This window comes from Lathamus discolor, chromosome 2 (assembly GCF_037157495.1).
Source record: "Lathamus discolor isolate bLatDis1 chromosome 2, bLatDis1.hap1, whole genome shotgun sequence".
NCBI classification, from domain to species: domain Eukaryota; kingdom Metazoa; phylum Chordata; class Aves; order Psittaciformes; family Psittacidae; genus Lathamus; species Lathamus discolor.
In genome coordinates, this window is record NC_088885.1 from 124,266,917 (window position 1) to 124,290,401 (window position 23,485).

The 23,485-nt window shown below is 39.2% G+C and overlaps 1 protein-coding gene across 2 annotated transcripts in view; it reads right to left on the reverse strand.

Annotated features, from left to right (window-relative positions):
* Positions 1-8,452: 8,452 nt before the first annotated feature.
* ARMC1 (armadillo repeat containing 1) overlaps positions 8,453-23,485 on the reverse strand; it is a 30,630-nt gene continuing 15,597 nt past the window's right edge. For both annotated transcript variants that reach the window (XM_065668355.1, XM_065668356.1), the window contains exons 4-7: positions 15,097-15,286; positions 11,403-11,519; positions 11,235-11,309; positions 8,453-10,691 (exon numbers count right to left, since the gene is read on the reverse strand). In XM_065668355.1, coding sequence (XP_065524427.1) covers positions 10,500-10,691; positions 11,235-11,309; positions 11,403-11,519; positions 15,097-15,286 — 574 coding nt within the window. In that variant the 3' untranslated portion in view covers positions 8,453-10,499. The remainder of the gene's footprint in view (positions 10,692-11,234; positions 11,310-11,402; positions 11,520-15,096; positions 15,287-23,485) is intronic.

Genomic DNA, 23,485 nt, shown 5'->3' on the forward strand with positions numbered 1-23,485 from the left:
GGGATCTGCACAGCTGGGGAGCCGCGCTGTGGAAAGGGCCCTGAAGGTCCTGGTGGACCACAAGTTCGATATGAGTGAAGAGTGTGCTGCTGAAGCAAAGCAAGCCAACAGGTTGCTGGGTTACATCAACAGGGGCATCACCAGCAGAGGCAAAGGTGGCATTATCCCACTCTACTCAGCACTTGTTGGGCTACACCCAGAATACTGTGTTCAGTTTTGGTCCCCGCTATACAAAAAAAGATGTGGACAGGCTGGAAAGGGTCCAGAAAAGGGCCACAAGGATAATCAGAGGTCCAGGAAGCTTGCGGTGTGAGGAAAGGCTGAGAGAGCTGGGCTTGTTCAGCCTGCAGAAGGGAAGGATCTGGGGAGACCTTTATCACCATGTCCCAGTATTTAAAGTGTGGTTACAAAGTAGACTGAGGCCCGCTTTTTGCAAGGAAAAGACAAGGGTGATGGGTACAAGTTAGTCCTGGGAAGAGTCCCACCAGACACAAGAGGAAAAATTTTCACAATAAGAACAGACACTGGAATCATCTCCCAAGGAAGTGATGGACTCCCAACACCAGACACTTTCAGCACATAAGATTTGGCTGGACAGGGTGCTGGGACGTCTAGCCTAGGTCATGCTTACCTGTAAAAGTTGGACCAGTTGATCCTTGAGGTCTGTTCCAACCTGGTATGCTGTGGAAAACAAACACAAAAAAAAAAAAGCAGAATGATGAAATATCTTCTTTAAAGTGGACAGTATCAGCTGTTGGCTGGGAGGCAATAGCCATATAACCGTGCTTAACAGCATTGCCAAGGGCTGGGCCTAAACGTTCTGTGTTTGATACAGGACCAAATACATAGTAATAGGAATGAGCATGGACCGCAGCAGCTGAAAGAAGTGCTAAGACCTGAGGTGCAGTAAAAGCGGAGTTTCTTCCTATGCAGCAGATCTGCATAGCCAGGCAGCCAATTAAAGGTCCTTTTAAAATAAATGCAAAAAGACACGTTATGCCTCCAAAAGCTGAATGGGAAACTCGAAGTAAAAGCACACCAGGGGAAGGTGTTGCTGCAAGTATCTGCTTATGTGGGAAACCGACCAGTGCCACCTTCCTTTAGCTCCCTTGCCCAGGTGGTGGAGGTACCATCAGCGAAATGGAGGCTGAGCCTCAAGTCAAGGCAGAGTTCAGGGGGTCCAGAGGCCCAGCAGAAGACGAAAGCAGCCTTTCTGCACCAGACAACCGGGGTGGGAGTTTCTCCCTTTTCATCAGAACTGCAAGATTAACCCATTAAAAAGTGCCTCCTTAGAAACTTCATAACATTCAAATAGTCATAAACCACTAAGCAGCAGCTTGAGGAATAAGGCCAGATCAGCAGCTACAAAAATATCTGGACTGCGAGTAGCACAAGGCAGGAGTCCTTCCTATTGGCACTGGTAGGTTGCATGAGCAGCCACCAGGTCCCTAGCAGGGGGAGATACCGATACTTCCAAACACTGAATAAAGAAGGTTCCTGATATCCCACTTCTTAGTTTATACAAGAATCACGGTTATGGTTAGTGGAGCAGGCCAGAAAACCCAACAAAACAAACAAAACCAAATCCCCAAAAATGTGGAAGTCACTGAATGTTTTACAAAACCACCACGCCAGGGAAACAGGAAAAGGTAGCACGGAACAGCAGAATGACCACCAGAATAAAACAGAGGCCACTGAGGAAAGAAGTGAATTAGCTAAGTAAGAAGAAAGGCAGAAAACTGGTTTAATCTTTCTACAGGGTTTGGGGTTTTTTGTTTTTCTGACGCTTGCTTTTGCAAAGTACTCATTTGTAAGGGAAGCAATGCTAAAAAGCCTGAATTTTCATTAAAAACCAAACATCCCTAATCCTCACAGCTGCAGAGATGATGCGGAAAAAAAGCTTGGAAATGCACACTAGCATACCCGAGTGCCAAAATGGCTGGAGAAAACTAGCAAGAAGCAAAATGATTGGGTTTAAGTCCTCTCAGAATCAAAGTCCAGGTCACGGTGGGACTTTGGTAACTACAGTTTCATGTTTAGTATTTCCAGGGCTGAACAGATGGAAGAGCACAATGATGATGGCAACACAAGTATTGTAAATAAGAGCAAAAGAAAGGAGCAAAGTGTGCACCAGAAGAAGCAGGTTTGCACAAAAGAAAATGCTTACTTACTTGCTTAGGATCTCACCCTGGGCTGATAGATGCTAGAGCAAGATGAGAAGTGCAGACATATAGCGATAGGGACTGTTAATTTTAAGTGTCTGTTGTTAAGGCCCAAAGAATGAGCAGCTTAGGTCCAGAAAGCAAAACCAGTTTCTTTCCCTGCCTTAATGCTGATCAAGCCAATGTTTTACAGGACGGCCCAGCACTGTAAAATTTTTATGAGCGTTCAGTTTGCTGAAGAGAAATTCTTCGATAATGCTCATGTTTAGAGAGTGGAGGCCCCCAGTTATGCTGTGATTAAATTATGTTGTAGGACAGTCCTAGCTGCGCTATACTACAAGAAGACTCCTGTACAGAGGCCATAAGCAGTCATTCCTGAAGAAAAGCTGGTGCAAGGAGCAGTCATTAATAACCAAATGCTTTTTCAGAGTTGTGACTTTCTCCTATGCCAGATTTAAGGGCCAGCCCCAAAAGGTATAAGGGAAATATGCTCTTGCCAAGATAGCACACTAATATTAGAAAGGACTACTCAGGAAACAGTGATGGCTTTGGGGTATTACTGTGGAACTGCAAACTGCCACTAACAATTAATATATAGCTTCTAAGAGCTGAGTCTTGGAAAAGCATTTTACCCACGGACAAAATAAAACCATTTTTACAAGATTTATTTCTATCAGTTTCCCACTAAGGGCAGTGGAAGATGTTGATCAGCTCACAGACTTCTTTAAAATCAGCTTAAGGACAACATTGCAATCACAACAGCATTATGTGGGGGCATTTTTGTCAGCATTGACAATTTTTATCCTGTACAAATGGTGGTGTTTAACAAAGACATATGTTTACACAGATGGAGGAGGGAGGTTGTAGTAATGGTGTGATTGAAAGTAAATTGGATTGGTTGAGTAGCTGATGCCAGCTGCCGTTTCAGTCTAGGAGTAGGTGGGTACTCGAGATGGGCTATAGTCACTGGGAGCAGACATTGAAACTTTGCTGGGTACCCGTTATCATCCATTTAGGTGATCCCAAAACCATCACTCAGCAGCTGGGAGCTAGCCTGGGGCTCAGGATTCAACAAGGCACTCTGAGTTTGGGTGTTCCCATCCTGAAGGAAGGAAACAAAATGTTCACTGGTGGCATTTAAGCACACATCTCTTCAGAGGCAGTTTAACATTAAAGTACTGTAGAGCTAACAGGACGCCTGTGGTAGCCACCTTTTTTCACTGAAAGCTACTCTCACGTAAGGAAAGGGTCCACTCCTCCCCACATCCCTGTTTACAGACCCTGCTGCAGGCTGGTGATGACGGTGTTGGGACAAGGGGCAGAAAAGGATCAGAGAGGGCTGGGCTACCTTTGAGCTTTCACTTCATTTTGTGGCATTAGGTTTTTTTCTTCTTGTCTTCCTACTTCAATTAAACTATGGAGGGAACTTTTACATATTAAGGGTCTTCACAAGAAATAATCAGGTCTGCCCCTTACTGGACTTTACCAGATGTCAATTCACTCTACAGAGAGGTCAGCATAATGCCACATTATGTATTATCTTGTATATTACGAACAGTGTCTCAATAAAGCTTTTCTTACATTTAGATACATTACAGTTTTTTAAAGTTCAAAGCTTGGTTTGGTGTTTTCCCCTATTACCTACCCTTTCCTTTTCATAATCTATAGACCCTCGATTGAGTTGTACTGACTATTTAGCTATAGCACTAGTGACACTTTTGCCAAGGTTCATTGTACTGAGGGTGGTGTATATATACATGTATTTGTGCATGTACATGGAAGGCTGAAGAAAAAAGAAAACAGAGCAAATTATGACATTCTCAACTGCTCTAGCCAGACACACAGGTATAAACTGCAAACGTAATATTAAAAAGGTCATGACTTTAGAGATACCCCAGGTGAAAAACTAGCCATCACCAGCTTTCATTTACAGGGTCCGAGATTTGGAATGGGTAACATGCACCTCTTTGATAATAAGCACTGCAAAGATATGTTTCAAGAAGCTGTTTTCATAGTGAAGGCTTACATAGAAAAAGACTGTTATTTTTTCTCTTAGAACAAAATTTTGCAGGGTGACACAGGGCATTTTCACTTTTAAAGCTACTACCATGAAAAAGATTTCAAAACCAGACGTTATTACTTTATCTTTGCTTATTCTGTTGAAAGGTCCAGATATAACTTCATTTAAATAGCAAGGGTAGTGTTCGAGCGTATGTAATTTACTGTTACAAACAGCAACGCATTTTATACACCAGAACATCTACACATATGGAGAAACAAAACCAGCTACACTGACTATAATAATAAGATTGCTTCAGCAGCCTAAATGACAGAGTTAATGCTCAACTATGTTAAATGGCTGCCATTTCCCTATTATAGTGCGTGATATATCTTCATTGTTTCAGGAATGTAGCCAACAATTGAGAGCTAAGTAGTAGCTACTCTTTACCTTCAGTAAGCTTTACAGGTATTTTATATGCAAAGAAATAGACTATTTAAAATATGCCATTTACTCCATCCCACTGAATTACAGTGTATAAACAATAATGGTTATTTGCTAAAACATTACAGCACATATTTGTTGCAGCAAAGGAGGTAAAGCCATGAAAACCAAGGATAATATAAGCTTTTTATTTTTTTGTACCAAGATAATGACCGTGAATGGCTTTGTCAATATTAAATGTGGGACTTCCACATTAGCAATATAGGGGTTTATAATCAAAAGTCTATTACAGCAGTTTAAGTTTTCATTCAGGAAAATATTAATCTTGCAATAATACAAATTAAACCATCACCTTTAGACAGCCTCGTGTAACCTTAGATTAGTGCTGTTCTTCTGGCCATGAGGAGCTGCCTTTTGCAAGTGGAATGCCTGTTTCTCTGGGAACTGGCTTCCAGCTTCCCTCTCCTTGCTCTCACCCTTCCCAATAGGAGTTCCCATGCTGGATTCTTTACGTGTCCTTCAAAGTTTAATGCAAACCAAAGCACCATCGATTCTTCCCAATGCAAAAAGCACGGCCAAAAGATCACACAATAAATAGGACATCTTGTGCTACCTCTTTCAACCCATGCTATACATACACTCTTGAAAATTAATGATGCTCCTATCAGCTATATGATGGTGTATACATGGGAATTCTATAAAGGAGATGACACCTTCTTAAAGAAATACAAAGGATCAAATACCACAAACAACATTAACTGCTGGAAAGGCTGTAAACACCACCGTCAGGGCGATGCTTTAATTTACGTGAAGATAGCAGATGCCTTGGGCACCTCATGCAGGTAGCACTGCTGAAATAACTCATGTTGCACAAAGCCGTTGAAATATACCGTAACAGCATAACACATAACTGTCAGGTAACGACAGCTAAATAGTTTTTGGAAAACCAACTAGAAAGGGTATTTTCTTACCAAAAGTTCACAGACTCATAGCAGGTTGGAAGGGACCTCAAGGATCCTCCTCAAGGTCCAACCTTTCTAGGTATTCTAGGTAAAGCATTTCCTAGACTAGATGTCCCAGCAGGCTGTCCAGCTGATAATAAATCAGTACAGAACTTCAACAAATCAATAAGGTCTATTTTGAGAGCAAAACTGGCTTCCAACCGTGCTGGCTCATGATGCAATCCTATACATAACTCAATAAGGAAAGTTGCTTACGAGAGGTCTGACTTTTCTAATTCAGGCCAGAGGCGCTCAGGACAGCGTGAAGGCCTCCCTTAAAATGGAAGGCATTTCAGCTTGTTTTTGTAATGAGGCATGAACTAAGAATCAGAGACGGTTCACAGTTTTGCACTTCCCCAGATTCCCGAGCAATTTGGATAGACAAACTAAAACCAGGTTAATAGAAAACCACCTTTGTGAAGACCTCGTGTTACAGGTGTTTGCATTTCTGTGGGATGTTGGGCATGAACAGCTTCCCAGCTGCTCCCTGGTAGCTCACCATGAGCTCATGGTGACCCTCCCTTTCCATCAGCAAACATCCAGGGGAGCAGTTCCCATGGAGAAGCCGACACGTCAATGCCCTGCACCCGTGGGTTAGCACACTCATGTCCCTGAAGGATCTCAATGAGAAGAGGTATGAAACAGCAAGGCATTACTTCAAGCCAGCCATACTCCCTTACTCTCACTATTTACACTTAACTCGGTGCTCCAGTAGGAAATGGGAGCAACGATGCTCCCATATGGTGGTTTTGTGGTATTCAGTTTTTTATATCTGCTACTTGAAAGTGTCATTTCATGCCGATCAGACATGTTGCCATTCGCTGCTGGCATAGCGGTGCTTCCTGTGTTAAGAATTTTGTTCCAGCTGTGATTTTTTATTCAGCTCCTTAGAAATGCTGTTCAGATTGGGACAAGCACTGCCAGATAACTAACCTGAACTGTAGGCACTGGGCAAGTATTAAACACTTCTGGAAATTATGTAGCTACCAAGTTCTGTGCAGTCTTCATGGCATGAAGAGACAGAGCTGTTGGGAACTTGCTCCAGGTAGCAGCCTTCAGATTCTAACATAATAGACAACTTTTACCATCACAACCGGCACAAAAACATGGTTAACAGTGTGCATCTCCGAGACGGTTTTGTATCTCCGCACAACTGCTTTAACTGATCTTAATTTATTCCCCAGGGGAAGCTCTAACTCTCCCAGTTATTTAGCAAACCTAGTGCCATATGCCCATCAATGAACAATGACACGAAGAAATCTTCAACTAATGTAAATTCTGATCTAGCACATGCAGCAGCTTACAGAAGTAGATCTTGCTCTCCATGTTTCAACCAATATATATGCAAAGTACTGCAAATGTAAATCAGGTTTTTTTCAGCCCTATTCAAAACCTGCATGTAAAGCAGGCTGAACAAGCTCTGTACAAACTACAAGAAATAGGACAATTTCTTTTTGTAGTAGCTTTATATTAAGCTTTAGAGGAATCTTAGCAGTCAGTCTCACCCCCGAGGCTAGATACTGAACCTCACTGAAGAAGTCTCCAGTGACCCCACCACCCACCCGCTTTCACCAAATAATGCGCTCTCAACTTTTCCTGAAGAATTACGTTCAGAATCCAAGATGGGTTGAGAGGTTATTCTCATCTTAACAAATAGATTTGTTCACATTTTAGGAACTCAGAATAATTAGGTACAGATGAAGAAAGAGGAAAGACTTTTATCACCCAGCCTTCTGCAAAGTGAATACAGCAACAAATGCGGCTGCTCAGAATTTTACTAGGTATGTTTCTAAACTCTGGTAGCTGACAGCTGGAGTGTTCTTCACAGGCAAAAAGGAGCACCCACGGTTTATTTTACATTGAGGCAGTTCCAGTACTACTTCACACCTGCCAGTTTGCATCTGTCTAGGTATTCGATGTTTTCTTCCGAATTACCCCCACGCACTGCTCTCCCCATCAGCTTACGCAGCCTATGGCAATACTTAGCCACACCAGTATTTTTGTACAGAATAAGCCGTAGATGATTGTGGAGTGGGAAAGCTGGAGTATATTGTATTTCACAATACTGCAGAATGCTTGCAGTGCTTTGACAGCTGTTCGCAGGGCACAGTTACAAGCTTCAGTTTTGCCTCTACCTATCCCATAGGCATTTACTCTTATTACGAAGAAACATGGTAGTGATTAATCTATTATGCTGTACATAGCCATAACACTAGGACAATTCAGGAGCTTAAACCATGATGCATGCAGTGGTGTCCTTGGCAGTCAAGTACTTTGCAGCTAGTGCAATGCGATACCAGCGCGCTGTCTTCCAGTTCAGCTTCTTTCTGGAAGCCTCTAATTTTGCAGTAATTTTATTTTGGCCATTTCCTAGGTCAAAGGGCTTTCTTACCCTTCATTTGACCTCTGAGAAAGAACAAGCATAAAATTAACAACTGTGTGCTGTGTCTGGGTGTTTTTTTGCTTTTTGAAAGTCAGAAGTTTCGCCAGGAATGTTGGTGGCTCTTAATTCGCCTGATGAAATATGCATCCACACAGCATCAGTCATTAAAAAAAACCCTAATCTCCAGAAATCCCAAGAATGAAATTGAGACAATATCCTTAAGTAGCTTCTACTTGTATACTTTGTACAAAAACTCAGTTTAAAATGCAAGCATGTTCTAAACATACACAAAAGCCCCACTATGATATGCAGCAAAGGCCTCACTATGACCACATATTTGCACTCCTCTGTTAAACTAAAGATGAAAAAGGTTTACTTCTAATACCACTAACAGCTTAAAAGAATGTCAGAACATTTAAAAAAGGCACCAGCCTTTTAAATATTTTAAAAGGCACAAGTCAGATTTTGTTATATTATCCTTTATTATTTTACAATATATTTCAAAAACTTTTACAGATGCCTTATACTGTTCTACAAGAGCTGCAATACTGTCATAAAAGCACACCTACAGACCGAATGCACAAACAAACTGTAATACCTACTGGTATTGAACCATTAATATCCAAAGGGTGCAGTCTTTTAGTAGAGATGTGCAATAATGCAAATGCAAACAGATGTTAATGCAGAAAAATAAAACTCTGCATTCATGGCTATAGAACAGAGAACTTTTCAAACACATTTGGTACTGTAACATTCTAGACAGCCATATGAGTAGTATTACATATTTAAAGCAATACATGCCCTGGAAAGCCTGTATTTTCAATCTGTGCGTGTAAACCTGAATCAAAAATAAACTAGATATATTAAAAAACATGAGACATCTAGTCTGCCAACAAGCTTTTCTCTTTTTTTAATCCTAGAATAACAACTAACTTGGGTGGGTGAACTCTGACCTGCATTATTACTTTATGTTATCATTTCCTCAGCATTTCTGTAGTATTATGACAGCCTGTGATTTATATTTTTTTTTTTTATTCCTCGTGCATAGGCCCAAGGGAATAATAACTTTGATGTATTAAATTCTTTTTCTGAGTCTCCAAGTGGTAAATATAATTAACATTATAGCAAATACATTACCACAAAAAAGCGTTGTCTAATGAGGTTATTTTATAACATTATTTAAAGTTCTCAGCTGTATTTCTCTGGTGGAACAAAGCAGTGGCACTGCAGTTCTCAAGCACTGTGTATTGAATCCTCTCACACAATGTTTACTAACAGCTCAGATAGATGTTATTCTCTGTCTACAAAAGTTCTGCTTTTATCACTTCTGGTCAAAGAAGCTACCAAGACATCTTTCAACCTATGCTGTCTGTAAGTAACAGAGCAAAGGCAATTGTTTGCATATGATTTTAGGCCTATCCAAGCTGATGGGAGTCTCATGAAAGATATTAGGAGGGAAGAATAATTACATATCATATTTGTTAGGTAAAAAAATAAAAAGGGTTAAAGTCAAAATTTGTAAGTGTGGCACTGTGGCAAGAGGCATTCAGTTCCGCTTTATTCTTCAAGTTTAAAGTTTCAGTTACCATCAAATGTTTCCTAACAGTGAACACCACTTCTCAACCAAATACAGTCTACATCCCTCTATTCTCTTCAGACAGAGCTGCAATGGGTCATCACTACATTAGACCACATCTCTTTTAGCTATGCTCTTCCCAGCTAGCCTAAACAGCAGTCAGTGGTATTTATTAGTTATATATATATATATCAGTCAGTCACAGCCACCATTACAAATATGTTCTAATTTATTTACTGTACAATGTATGTATACATATTTGTTTATTCAATCCCTTATTTCTTAATCTCAAGCACTCCAGTGGTTAAGGGCAGGCTGGAAAAAATTCAAAATACATAAAAGGTTGTAAGTTTCAAGTCTGTAGTGACTCTAGTTTAATAGCAAAAGGGGAACATCGTGCTCACACTGTGAATGCGGCTGGCAAAAATAAAGGCAAAAAAAGAGGCAGACTGTATTTTTCTCTGGAGTCAAAATTTAGAAAATTTAACAAAACAACATTAGTCCAAAGGGAAGCTGAAATAAAAAGGGCATTTTATTTAATGCACAGCTAGAGCTATTAAGAATTTTCTTTCACAGAGGCCCTGAGACTTGAGTCAAACAGATTCTTCCTACCATGTGTTTCATGTGAAGTCAAACTTAAAGCTCTATATGGATAAACATTTGGTATATAACAGTGGACCCATATTTAAAAAGTGAAGCAATAAAACCTACAGGGGAAAAGAAAAAAAAGAACAATTTGATTGGAGGCCTCTGTCCTTTGACCCCTGCCCTATCAGGCTAAACATCCAATAAAATGTAAAATGCAGCATACATTTGCTTAATCTAAAATTTTCGTAATGATTTATTGCAAATTGCACTTGGCAGTTCACCACACCAATGGAAAACTGGCCCCCCTGTTGGTTCATTCACACAGTCTTTTAACACCACATACAAGTCACCAGTAGAAAGATCTTGACAGAAAGTTTGCTGCCGTGCTGAGCCAGCTTGCTGCACCTTCTGGGTGTGACCCAACACGAGACACTGCTTTGTCCTGTTCCTTAGTTGGGCTTTCGTCTTCTGGTAAATATTCAGGTAGATCCGTATTCTGCTCTACTTCCACTGGAGTATCTTGGAATGGAACTAGCATCTGATAAACCACAACAGATTAAAATTATGTCAAATGTTGTAACTTAAAAGAATGAATGGAAGTTACACAGATAACTCAGGACAACAGGCATGTATTTTGTGAGACTCCTCCTCATCCTCCTATACAGAGAGGATACAAATGGAACCTACTAGATATATGGAAACTACTATGCTTAGAAGACATACAATAAAAGCTTTGGCTTAACATGGAAGAAAAAATATCAAATAAAGGCACAGCCCATTTAATGTAGAAATGTAGTGAAATAAAAACACTTCAACTCTGTTCACTGTGATCCTTTCCGTATCATTAAGGAAAGAAGCAATAACAGTATTTTTGTCCTTCTCCTAAGCAGGAAGTTCTGTAAAACTGTTCTATGGATACATGTCCTGACATAGGATACCCTTTATTCTCCTTGTACTGTATATGTAACACTCCCACTTACAAAATGTTGCCTGGCATCAGATTTTAATAACAGCACCTTTGTGCTGCAACGACACAGCCGAACTAAAACGACAGGCTAGTTTAGTAAGATATGTATCCTACCTCCTCACCACTTTCACTTTTCACAACTTGCTGTGCCTTCATAACTTTGGTTGATGCTATTGCCGTTGCCAATGCCTACAAGCACACAGGAGAAAAAAAAAAAAAAAGAAGAGTTCAGTGTGACAGAACACAATACTGGAAGGATCTGGAGAGTTACTGAGTGCTTACCTCTGCTTTCAAGTCTGAGCGAATTCGGACCACGCACCTTTGAACCGCCATTTGAAAGGTAAAACTAATAACACCTTTAATTTTCAGCAAGGCTTCTTCACAAAGATTCCTTCGAGACTGAAAAACAAACAAAACCCCCACAACTAAAGTACTTTCATAATACACAATGGGTAAACGCTGACAACTGATTGTTAAGGAATTCCTGTACGTCTGAGGGCAGGTGGCTAGTCAATCACATCTTTGGAAAATAAAACCTTAGACCTACATTTTAGTGCACAAATATTAGATCCTCTTGTCACAAAAAAGAAAAAAAGAAAAAAGAAAAAATTGCTTACTCTTTAGAAGTCAACAAAGGATGGAATCAACTGTAAATAATTAGAGGAAAATGCTGAAAAGCAGAGAATGTTTTTCTCCGTATGATCAGCTAGACAGTCCCCTCTGGTTAAGTTCTGATTGACTGAAGTGCTCATTGATGAGTAGTTAGTGTTTAAGTTGCTATTTATCAGACACCTTGCCTCCATACTGACTGAATGCATCAAAGCAGCTGTTGTATCTTTCAGCTGCTTTATCTGTGGCAGCTCACAGACACCACTGCACAGCATAAGCTTAATTCTTACTTCAGAGGGAAAATATTTGGTTGATAACCCACAGAATGTTATGTTTAAAGCAAGTGACATCACCTACTGTGCTGTAACATTACATTGACCTGTACTAGTTGCATCTGTTCCATATTATCTTAAAATGTTCTGATTTTTCTTCCCTTTTAATATTTGCACAAGATGGTTATAACAAAAAGGATTAAAATAAACTTGGAGAAACTAGTAGGACAGAAGGGGAAAATAAGAAAAGATGCACTATACCAGAAATAAATAGTATCTGTGCTGGCCTTACACAAAGTTCGAAGTAATGATGTATTTAACTTTTACTGCAAATTTCTGCAAGGTTTTAAATAGTAAGTTATTTCAAAGCATATTTATATTAGTCATCATATAATCATTGGTCTGTAGTTGGGATAGTTCCATGCATAAGTAAGTTAAATTCTTTTAATCTAATAATTAACCAAAGCAGTTTTTAGCACATATATTGAAAAATTAATTTGTGTAAGTTTATGTATTAAAATAATTAACATTTGAGAATTACAAAAGGTAACTTTGTTAGATGAGCTGCCTGTCCTACACAAAGGAAATATTTGATAGCAAAAATGATAGGCTTTCATGAGTGAAAGTTGAAACTACTTTCGGACAAAAGCAGCACCATATTCATAGCTTGTTAGCCTAAAATACTTTATGTTTATACGGGCATGTAGCAACTCTGTGACAGAATTTGGCTTTTTAACCTGAGATCCTACGTTAAATGACAGGCACCTCAGTTTAATTTGCAGTGAGGCTTTCAGTGATCAGGTACGGGGTGAATGGCTGCTCGAAGACAAAACTTAGGAGGGTCCATACAGACTCCTTAAAAAGCTGGAAGCGTGGCAGCCACCAGCCTTGCTGCACAGATGTCTTTGGCAAAGTATGTTTAACTGTGACAGTTAGGCACAAACCCCCCCCGTACACAGCTAGACATCTTTCTGCATGGTAGTCCTGAACCATGGGCACAGGGCAGGGCAGGTATAGGGTAGGATAGGTGAAATGTAGGTTATTTTAGAATCATAGAATCATAAAATAGTTAGGGTTGGAAAGGACCTTAAGATCATCTAGTTCCAACCCCCCTGGCATGGGCAGGGACACCTCACACTAAACCATACCACCCAGGGCTTTATCCAACCTGGCCTTCAACACTGCACACCAAACCCTGGTTACCACACCCTAACAAATACCAGTAAAACATATAGACTAGAAAACTTACTGAGGGGGATGCCACCGAATCCTGAAGTACTGCTTCATTTTTACCTTTTTTTTTTTTAAAGCTTCTCATCAAGTTGATAATTTCATCTTGAACAACAAACAACCTTTCCCCTCCCTTCCTGAAATAATCAATATCTGCCATTTAAGGTTTCAAAACCCACAAGTTTTTGTAGGATTTGCAATCATTCCTGACAGCAACTCCATTTCAAATCTAAATAACAAAACAAAGGTAAACTGAGAACACAATGTTTACAGCCCTGTGTTTACTTAATATGCCTTTTAACACTTGTATGTGCCACCCGATATTCATTGCTTGTTAGGCCGTAAATAAACTGTGGAATGAAACTAAACTGCTTTTATTGTTCCCATCCTTCATCACCTTCCCAGTCCCAACTTACCGTGACATTTAAAACAGCATTATAGGGTTGTTTAACTGCTGGGTGAGCACCTGGAGTATCACTAACATTTCTTTAATCAACTGATGAAATAGAGAGCTACGTACACTAGCCATCTCCAGCCAGTGCACAGTCAGATTTTTCTTCTCTTCAACAATGAGATAAGAAAACATGCTGGTGTGCTCTAGGCAACTACAGGAGCCTGCAGTTTTGCTCTCTGGAGTTGAATATCTGATGCTTTTTCAGAATACCTTTGCCTCAGCATTTAGGAAAGAAACTCCACAGATCTCACTGAGTTCCATTTGTTGAAGAGTACAAAGAAACACTTTAAAGATAAAAATCACACTGTAGCCAGAATATCTAAACTCACAAAGTAGAAGTGAATGAAACTCCTTGCTTGGAGATACCTGTGAACAAACAAATCAACTACAAGCTTAAAAGCAAAAAACCCAAAGTTAACAGGAGACAACCTACTGGACTGAATTAAAAAACAAAACAAGCCAAACCCCACTTCATAGTACAAAAGCCAATGGAGTTGACAAAGCACTGCCGTTCTAGACAGAGCAAGTGCTGGAAGGACAAAACTGTGAAAAATATTTCCTTTGTATAAAGTGAGCTAGAGCAGCATGTTATTTCTAAAGGAATTAACTATGGTCTTATGAAAACAGTACGATGCGTATGCTGTTGATGAACTGGGCCTGTGGACACGCTTACTTGGCAAAATGTAAAGCAACAAAGCAAAGGATCAGGTTTGATCATTTAAAATGGGTACAAAACTGAAGATACAGAGTCCGGAGGGCACTTGTGGATAACATGCTTAAACAGTCTACATGCTGTTTGGCAGCCGTAAAAAGGCAAACATGGCCCTGGGGTGTTATCTACAGGGGTATGGTAGATAAATCTGTAGAAGTTATTCTGACATTACATAAAGACTCAGCGAGACCTCATTAACTCAAATGCCATTCTGGTCACTACAGTAGAAAAGATCTCACAGATAATAAAAAGAAGTAGCAAAACCAGCTCAAAGAAAATACAACACTTCTACATTAAAAGTAGTAAGAAGTGTCTAAAATCTGTCGTAACTAAAAGGAAACTTTCTTTTTTTAGTATAACACAACTGATACAACAAGAAGCTATTTTTAAGTAAAACTGGTGAAGATACCTTCTTTATTCCAATCTTTCTTCAAAAAGGAAAGAAAACTAGGAGAGGTGGAAACAACATTGTTTTAGAGTAATTAAACAACATCAAGGAAACTGCCTTAAAACATCTTTAGATATTCTGACTAAGCTCAATTTATGCAATATTTTATACATATCTTGTGATTCAAAATATGATCCACAGAAATTGCTGACGAGGATGCCACAAAAGTAGCCTGAATACATTATTTCTGTGGGCAAATTACATCTCAGTACAGCATGCATTATTTACATAAACACTGAAGATTTCCTTACCGAATCATCAAGGCCATCTATATGCAAAACCACTGTCTTGGCACGCTTATTTGTGCTGCCGAGGAAAAACTGCGCTTTCCGTCGACGGTAATTCATCTCATTCACATTGTCCATGTCTGACATGTTGGAAGACTGAAGGATATCATAGACTTCAGAAGCTAAAAGTTTAGTCTCTCCTGGTGTAGTGGTCCTTAAAGAAAAAAGGGATTAAAATTTCCAAATATCTGGTCTTACAATAGTACTCCAAACAGCTGCTGGTTATCTCCTTGCAACTGGAATACTCCACATGCTACAGAAATACAATTACACAGTCAACACATAGCAAAATCTTTAGAAGGGGAGAGGAGAAATGAGGTGAAACCATTTCTATTCCCATACTCCAATTTTTATGTCACTCTGTTAATTCTAATATCACTATAAACAACTCTGTGTTCTCAAACAACATGAATACAGTTTACATCAGTTTGACAGCTACAAAGCAAACACTTTCCATAGAACTTATTTTCTTTTTAAACAAAAGATCTCCAACTGCCTTGTGTTATCTTTCATTTCCCACCTTCCTTGCTACATAATAAAAACACTTTCTCTGTAGAACTGTAATTTTTCCAAATGTTTTATTCTCCAAAAGATACAAGACATCAACAGCAAAGCAGAAACATAGATTTTCTTAAAGAATCCAAAACTTATTCCTAATTAGACTAAAATTTATGGTATGAACCATATGGTAAGTATTTCTTTTTAGATAGGAAGAAAAGTAGATAATAGACCGAACATATATTAAGTTCTTATGATTGATTAAAACTAACTTTAATAAGGTACTAATATAAATCTGTTGTCCATATTCAGCCCTGTTTTAATTATGCCAGTGATTTACAGCTATGTGCAGAAGCAAAATTATTACGGCATCAAGTTGCAATTAATCTTAAAATGCTGAATGACAGCTTTGCTGCTTTGTTTACCAAACACTAAGAAAGTAACAAGTACCTTTAGATTAATTTTTTTCCCCATTTTACTTCCTTAATTACCAGACATTAAACACGTTTTTCCATTCTACCATATGGACAAGAAAGAACACTGAAGCAGGCATGTTAGGAGTCCTCAACTTGTGGAGGTCCCAGCTAGCCTTTCTTTTTTATTTTCTCTGCACCTTGTTTTGAACAGCACTCGCTTGGAGAAGAAAATGTGAGCTCTTGTGATCATGCAGTACGTTGATAGCATTCAAAGAAAGAAAGGAAAAAAAGAATAAGCAAACAACCAAGACCTAAAATAGCAAAGCATTTCAGCATATGTTCAATTTTAAATACATGCTTATGTTCTGCTTTCCTATGGTGAAGAAAACGCTTATGTTAATTCACAGAAACAAGGGCTGGGAACTCACAAAGACTGCTACTTCAACCTTCCATTATTTAGATAAAGTAACAGAATAGATGGTAGACCCGTGCACACTCATGTCCTCAAGTAGCTTGCGCAAAAGTGACATTTTATCAAGATACTAAGAAATTTACCCACCATTAGGCTTGGCAAATCCTTTCAACAACAAATATCTGTCTGTATCAAGTGATTCACAACTGAGGACTTTAAAGCTTTCATAAGTTTAAATACAGTTAACTAAGAACGCTATTGAAAATATCACTATCCCACCTACTGCACCCACTTTGCTGTTGGTAAGAGCTCTTGTTTGAATACAATTGTACTATCACATCCCAGAGTTAATGAAAAAATCAGGAAGACAAAAAAATAAATAAAATATAGGCAATACTAGCCATAATATATATACATACACAAAAGAACAAGAATTTAAAGTTATCAAGACATCAACAGATGTAAATACGCCAGTGTCTAAAAGTAAAAAAATCAACAGTGATTTTCATACATCTTTTATGCTCCAAACATTACAGCTGCCATAGTTCTTGGAAAGCTAATGTCCTAAAATTAACTGTACTACTGAAACAAGCCATTGATTTGAAAACAGAAATTTAAATCTGCTCTCATTTGATCCAAGTATTCTACGATATTCCTAAAACAAGTCTATACACGTAAAAGTCATACGTATGCACACATGCACATGAACAAGCTACTCAACTTCCTGTATTTTCCCAAATAGAGGATTAATAGTATCTACCACTAAGTTAGAGGTGATAACTCTAGTTATCCCTCTTACGTAATAAACTTTTAAAATACCAAACAGAAGATTACAAGATTTTAATCTTATATAAAGAGAATCTGTTGCAAAATAGGCAACCAATAATAAGCAGTGTGAAACTCAGACACTACACTACAAGGGCAAGAACAACAGATGTCACATATGAGTATCAGACTGCAAAACAATCCCCAGTAAAGGTATAAGCCAGTTTTAGTCTGCAGAAATGCAATACTATCCTTTCAGCACCTCAGTTAAACCAAGGATGTGCAAAATCCCACACAAAGCCTTTTACAATTTTTAGTGTACTGGTAAAATGAGTGAACGTAAGTTTTGCATCAATCTGTTATTCTTTCATTAATTTATACAACAGCTACAAAAAGACTAGAAACCTTAGTATCAGACTAGATATAACAAGAAATTTTTTTGCAACAAGGGTGGTGAAACACCCACACAGGTAGGCCAGAGAGGTGGTAGATGTCCCACCCCTGGAAACATTCAAGGTCAGATTAGACAGGGCTCTGAGCAAATCTGATCTAGCTGAAGACATCCCTGCTCATTGCAGGGGGTTTGGACCAGATGACCTTTAAAGGTCTCTTCCATCCCAAACTATGATCTTTAACGAAAAAACACACCTACCTAGAAGTAAGTATAATAAACCCTTGCCACTCAACACTGACTCAGGTTCTTTATACAATTCATTGGTAACAAAAAGATAAATATGGAATGGGTTGCCCAAGGAAGTTGTGAATGCTCCATCCCCAGCAGTGTTCAAGGCCAGGCTGGAGAGAGCCTTAGGTTTAGTGTGAGGTGTCCCTACCCATGGCAGGAGGGTTGGAACTAGATGATCTTAAGGTCCTTTCCAACCCTAACTATTCTATGATTCTAAATACAATGAAACTATATGTAAAATTAAAACAGAATAGAATAGTGGCAATTTTTTGTTTGCTTTAACAAAAGTAACACATGGGCTATGATTTTGTTGCCTGAAATGAGAAAAAACTGCAACCTTAAGAGAAGAGGGTTCTGAGGGCGCTGACACAGGCCCTCCCCAGCAACTGCATGTCAGCAGTTTCAGATACCACTACTCACAACTGCCCAACATCAGAACAGCAGAAGGGAACTCCTGCTCATGTTTCTGCCACTCCCACCCACACTCTAGCACAGCACTTGATTCACCACTGAAGGTATAGGTACACTATAAAGTCACTATATAGTCAGACTGAGAAAAATCACTGGAACGTTGCAGGGAATCACTGGAACACTGCAGGGACATGGCAGAGTGCCCACCACTTAAGGTTTTCATGATGTGACTGGGCAGTCAGTCACTAGTGTCATCTAGGCTCCCTTTCACAGGAAAGGTTGGATTAGATGATTATTCAAGGTCCCTTTCAATCTGGGCTATATTATGATTCTATGACCAGTGTTACGCTATCCTGCTAGGGAAATGGTAGTATCTAGTTATAGCAGAGTAACAGTTGGTAAGAGCTGGTTACCATCTCTTTCAGAGGCTGCAACATACTACATTACTTCAGCAAGATTCAGAAGACGCCTGTCACAAACCCAAACCTTTAATTTTCACTGTCTTCTTGAATTCCTGTCATCCTAGATTGCTGCCTGTCCTTCCATTATGTTCACCCAAGACTGGCTGTATAAGTAGTATGAACACAGAATCCAAGTGACATGTGCTGTATCTGTCAAAAGAAGATACAAGAAATAGTTCCCACTTCTTCACAATTAAAAATAACTTTGTAAACACGGTCCAAGTGCTGCAGAGGTTTTATTAGCAAAACAGGACACTTTTCAAAGTTTGAGTTAAACTTGAAGGACACAAAAATTACTGGCTAGAACTCCAAAGGTGTGTGATGTATATTTATTTTTAGGCTTTTATGTAAGTAAAGCAAACATGTATTTAATTTTCCTGCCAACTATTTTCCTTGCATATTGTTTTCCAAAACAAACAAACAAACAAACCAACCAGGTCGGATGGGGCTTAGCAACCTGGTCTGGTGGAAGGTGTCCCTCACCATGGTGGAGGGGTGGAACTAGATGATCTCTAAGGTCCCTTCTAACCCAAACCATTCTAGGATGGCTTACATAATTCTAATGCACCTAATAATTATAAAGACTGACATATAAGCAGCTGTGTAATTTTATTTTGATTTCACAAATTTACTGAACCCATATCTAGACTTACAGTCCACTGCTCAGTCCTAAATTATTTTAAGACATCATGAACTAAAGACAAAGCTAGATGGAAAAGGGGAGGCTTTGCTCTCAAAACTCATTAAGGCATTTATCAATTGGTATTTCAAATATTTTCACTTTATCTTATGGTGTGATCTTACTAGCCACAGTCATTGAGGACAAGTTATTATACCTTTAAAATCAATTCAGAAGCTTTAAATACAAAGCTTAAAAATCCAGTAGTTTACTGGTTCAGATATGACACTGACTTTAAGAAAATGCTGCTCCAAGTTTTCTCATTCGATCTATAGCATTTTGCATAATTTTACCTAGCACAATAATTGTGTTCAGTAAATTTAGTATAGAACCAAAAGGGCACAGAGGAACACCAAAGAAATATTTTAACCTCAAGTCATTTCACAACATAGATGAAAATGTCAATGTACCTAAGCTCACTCAGGAATTTACATCTGAACTACAAAGAGAGAGCATAAAAAGAGTACTCGTAATCTAGTGACCAATTTCAGCCTTGTACCAGACCTTTTTCCCCAGGGTTGCTCAGGAGTAAGAGATCCAAAGACAGATGGATCATTCTCAACTTCTAACTTTAGAAGGAGGCATCACACCTCAGGATAGAAGAACTACGGCTCACTTCCTACACAAGACTGAGAAACCTCTATGAGAAGAGGGCAGTCAGAGGTAGACTCACTCTATCACTGAACAGCCCCAAACTCTGACAAGGTCCAAGCAAGGAAAATTATACAAGAACAGTATATTTACGATACATCACCTATTCACATGCAATAAACACTTTCACATATCTGTATAGTCTGTACTATACATATTTTCAGTACACATGGCCCCTTCAAGGAGGGGCTATGGCATACAGTCTGACAACTCATGAAGGAATGCTTTTGTACAGCCAATCAGACAAGGTGGACATGCACTGTATGGCTCATCATTCTACTCTTTTTCACAAGTACTTAGCAAACCAACACACAGAAAAATTAATATTAAGAGCAGGCCTGTAAAAGCAAAGAAAGCTAGCAGTGGTGAAGGAAAGATTAACTCAACCCAAAGCTAAGGAAATAGATCTTAACCTTGCAAAGTCAGTTCACGTAAAATTTTCTGTATCGGCATCTCAAGAGGTTTACATTCTACTTGAAAAACAGTACCTTAAAGCATAGATCTTCAAATTCAAAATACCACTTTGAGAGACTCAATTTTTAGAATGACCCAAGCAGCATCCTTCCAAAAAGCCTGAGAAAACTTACAATCACAAAGTAGACATTTTCACTCAATCCCTTTTAATACATGCAAGTACTGCCCCTGTAAGGCAGAAATAATATCTTTCCCCTAAGATCCCAAGTAGTTCTATTCTCAATCATCATTTTATTTCCATATTGAACCTAATTTGCTGCAACTAACGTAGTATCCTTCTACGACACAAAAAGAGCAAGTAAGAATTTAATGGATTGGCATGAATTCTAAGTACATTGTGGGGGAAATTCTCCTGTATTAGAAACCTTAAAGCATGTACTTTCGATTTAACTATCATTTGATATAATTATGGCTTAAAAATGGCTAACAAACTGATATTCCTATCAACTACGCTTTAAGACCATTGATGTATGCGTTTCCAGGTAACCAATTTCTTTTAGAGCCCATTCTTCCTGTATTTAAAGACAGAAATTGTCTCTAGCAACAACTAAAGGGAGCAGTAAGCTGCAGAGAATTGCTACATTCTGCAAGCGAGGGTTGGAAATCACTAATCCTTGATTCTAGAAGTGAGACACAGTGATTGACATGATTTTGATGAAAACTTTGAGCATGAATGACAAGCCTAAAGAAAGAGCATGGTATTAGAGGAAAAGGCAATCTGTTTCAAGACAGTTATCTGATCTGGCTGTTTTACTGGCTGTTCTACTCCAGTGCCAGGGCAAGATTCTTTCTCATCTCCAAGAATGCTGCTCTTTCTTGTGAGCTTTTAGTGCATCCCATGGTACGGTGGGCTTACAAGCTGCTCTCCTGACTCATTCCAGGCAACAGACAAGTAATCTGAAAACAACCTGGAAAAGAGCACTACTTCAGCGCACTTTTTCTGACAGTCCCATTACAGTGATATTACCATACCACCCATTACAGTACACCTCAGCTCCCCCTAGCCCCAGAACACCCAGTAGGGACCAAACAACACTATACAGCATCTGACAAAAACAGTTGCCACCTGCTTTCTTAAAAGAAAGAAGTCCAAATCCTCAAGAATATAGACAGCAGGATCCTTATTTTAGCCAACAACAACAGATCCCGCATAACAGTGGGTTAACAATAGGAAAGCTAATCCATAAGCACAGAACAGGAAAGCCAATAGAACCTGTAGGACTGGGCAAGCTTGAAGTGACACAATGAGCTGTAGCACTATGAATTTCCAAATCCAAAGACCAAGCAGCTGGACTGTGATGAATCTACGTAATGCGTGAGTGCAGGTGCACTATGTGACTGCACTCTAATGGTATCAACCATGTGCTAGCTACATGTCACCTTTATTTACTCCAAGGCTGTTGCACCATGGAAACAAGGCACTGTCAGACAGACTTCCCTGGAATGCTTTCCAGACCTGCAAGATTCCTGCCACTTGGCAAGTATTCCAGACTCTACTCACACTACGACAATTTGACCTAAGAAACACCAAAGTTCAGGACAGAATGAGGAAACGATGTACTGAAGTTGATTTTGTACTAAACAAAAGATACCTCACTGAAATTAGGAGCAAGAATTGGATTTCCCAGCACCACTTCCAGCTCAATTTAAGTCATATGCCTACTGACCCTGAAAATTTAGATAAATCCCATGTAAATGCTGGGATGTTTTGAAGACTGCTCAAAAACTTCAATACAAATTTACATCTGAGGAAAATCACAGTACAATCCCATTGACTGACGTAAGACAGGTGACTGCGACATTTAGGAAACTAATTACCCATGCTTCGAACATTTTCCTGATTCATTCTATTGTCCTCTGATCACAAGAAGAGAACAAACTTTCACGAATGGGATTAACAGATTCAAACATACGCCATATGTTTAACTTAGCTATTAATCCAATTTTAACTCTTGCTATTTATATGCTAAATGGAAGATCAACTTTTGATCTTCCACAGCTTGGTACCTACCATATGGACATATTCTCCATCTAAAAAAAAAATAAAAATCCAGGCCTGTTACTCAACTAAACTCGAAAGGCTTCAGAGTAGCATTTGCTAGACAAGAGTCTGCATAACAGACACACAAACTCCATGTTGAATTTCACAGTAGCTAGTTCCAACATCTTGCCTGATAATGAACAGTAATCATTTCATGGATTTATATGGCAGAAATAATGTTTATTATACAGCTTCAACAAATTGCACTGGGGTTAAAAAAAAATAAATCTTAAGGGTAATAACTGTCCCTGGTCCTTTTATGGTGGAAGTTATTGAATAATAGCATTAAAAAGCCAATCCTTCCTGCTAACCCTGGTGTAGTGATCAGGTAGAAGCACTGGTAGTTCTGGAATGATGCTGACATTTTGGGAACATCTTGGAAGGAAGCCAAGTACCACTTCTTGTATTATTAGCATGCTAACAGCATCAAGTATATCATATTATAATACATGATGATGGTATATAATTATAGAATCATAGAATCATAGAATAGTTAGGGTTGGAAAGGACCTCAAGATCATCTAGTTCCAACCCCCCTGCCATAGGCAGGGACACCTCACACTAAACAATCCCACCCAAGGCTTCATCCAACCTGGCCTTGAACACTGCCAGGGATGGAGCACTCACAACCTCCAGGGGCAACCGATTCCAGTGCCTCACCACCCTAACAGGAAAGAATTTCCTCCTTATATCCAATCTAAACTTCCCCTGTTTAAGTTTTAACCCATTACCCCTTGTCCTGTCACTACAGTCCCTAATGAAGAGTCCCTCCCCAGCATCCCTATAGGCCCCCTTCAGGCACTGGAAGGCTGCTATGAGGTCCCCACGCAGCCTTCTCTTCTCCAGGCTGAACAGCCCCA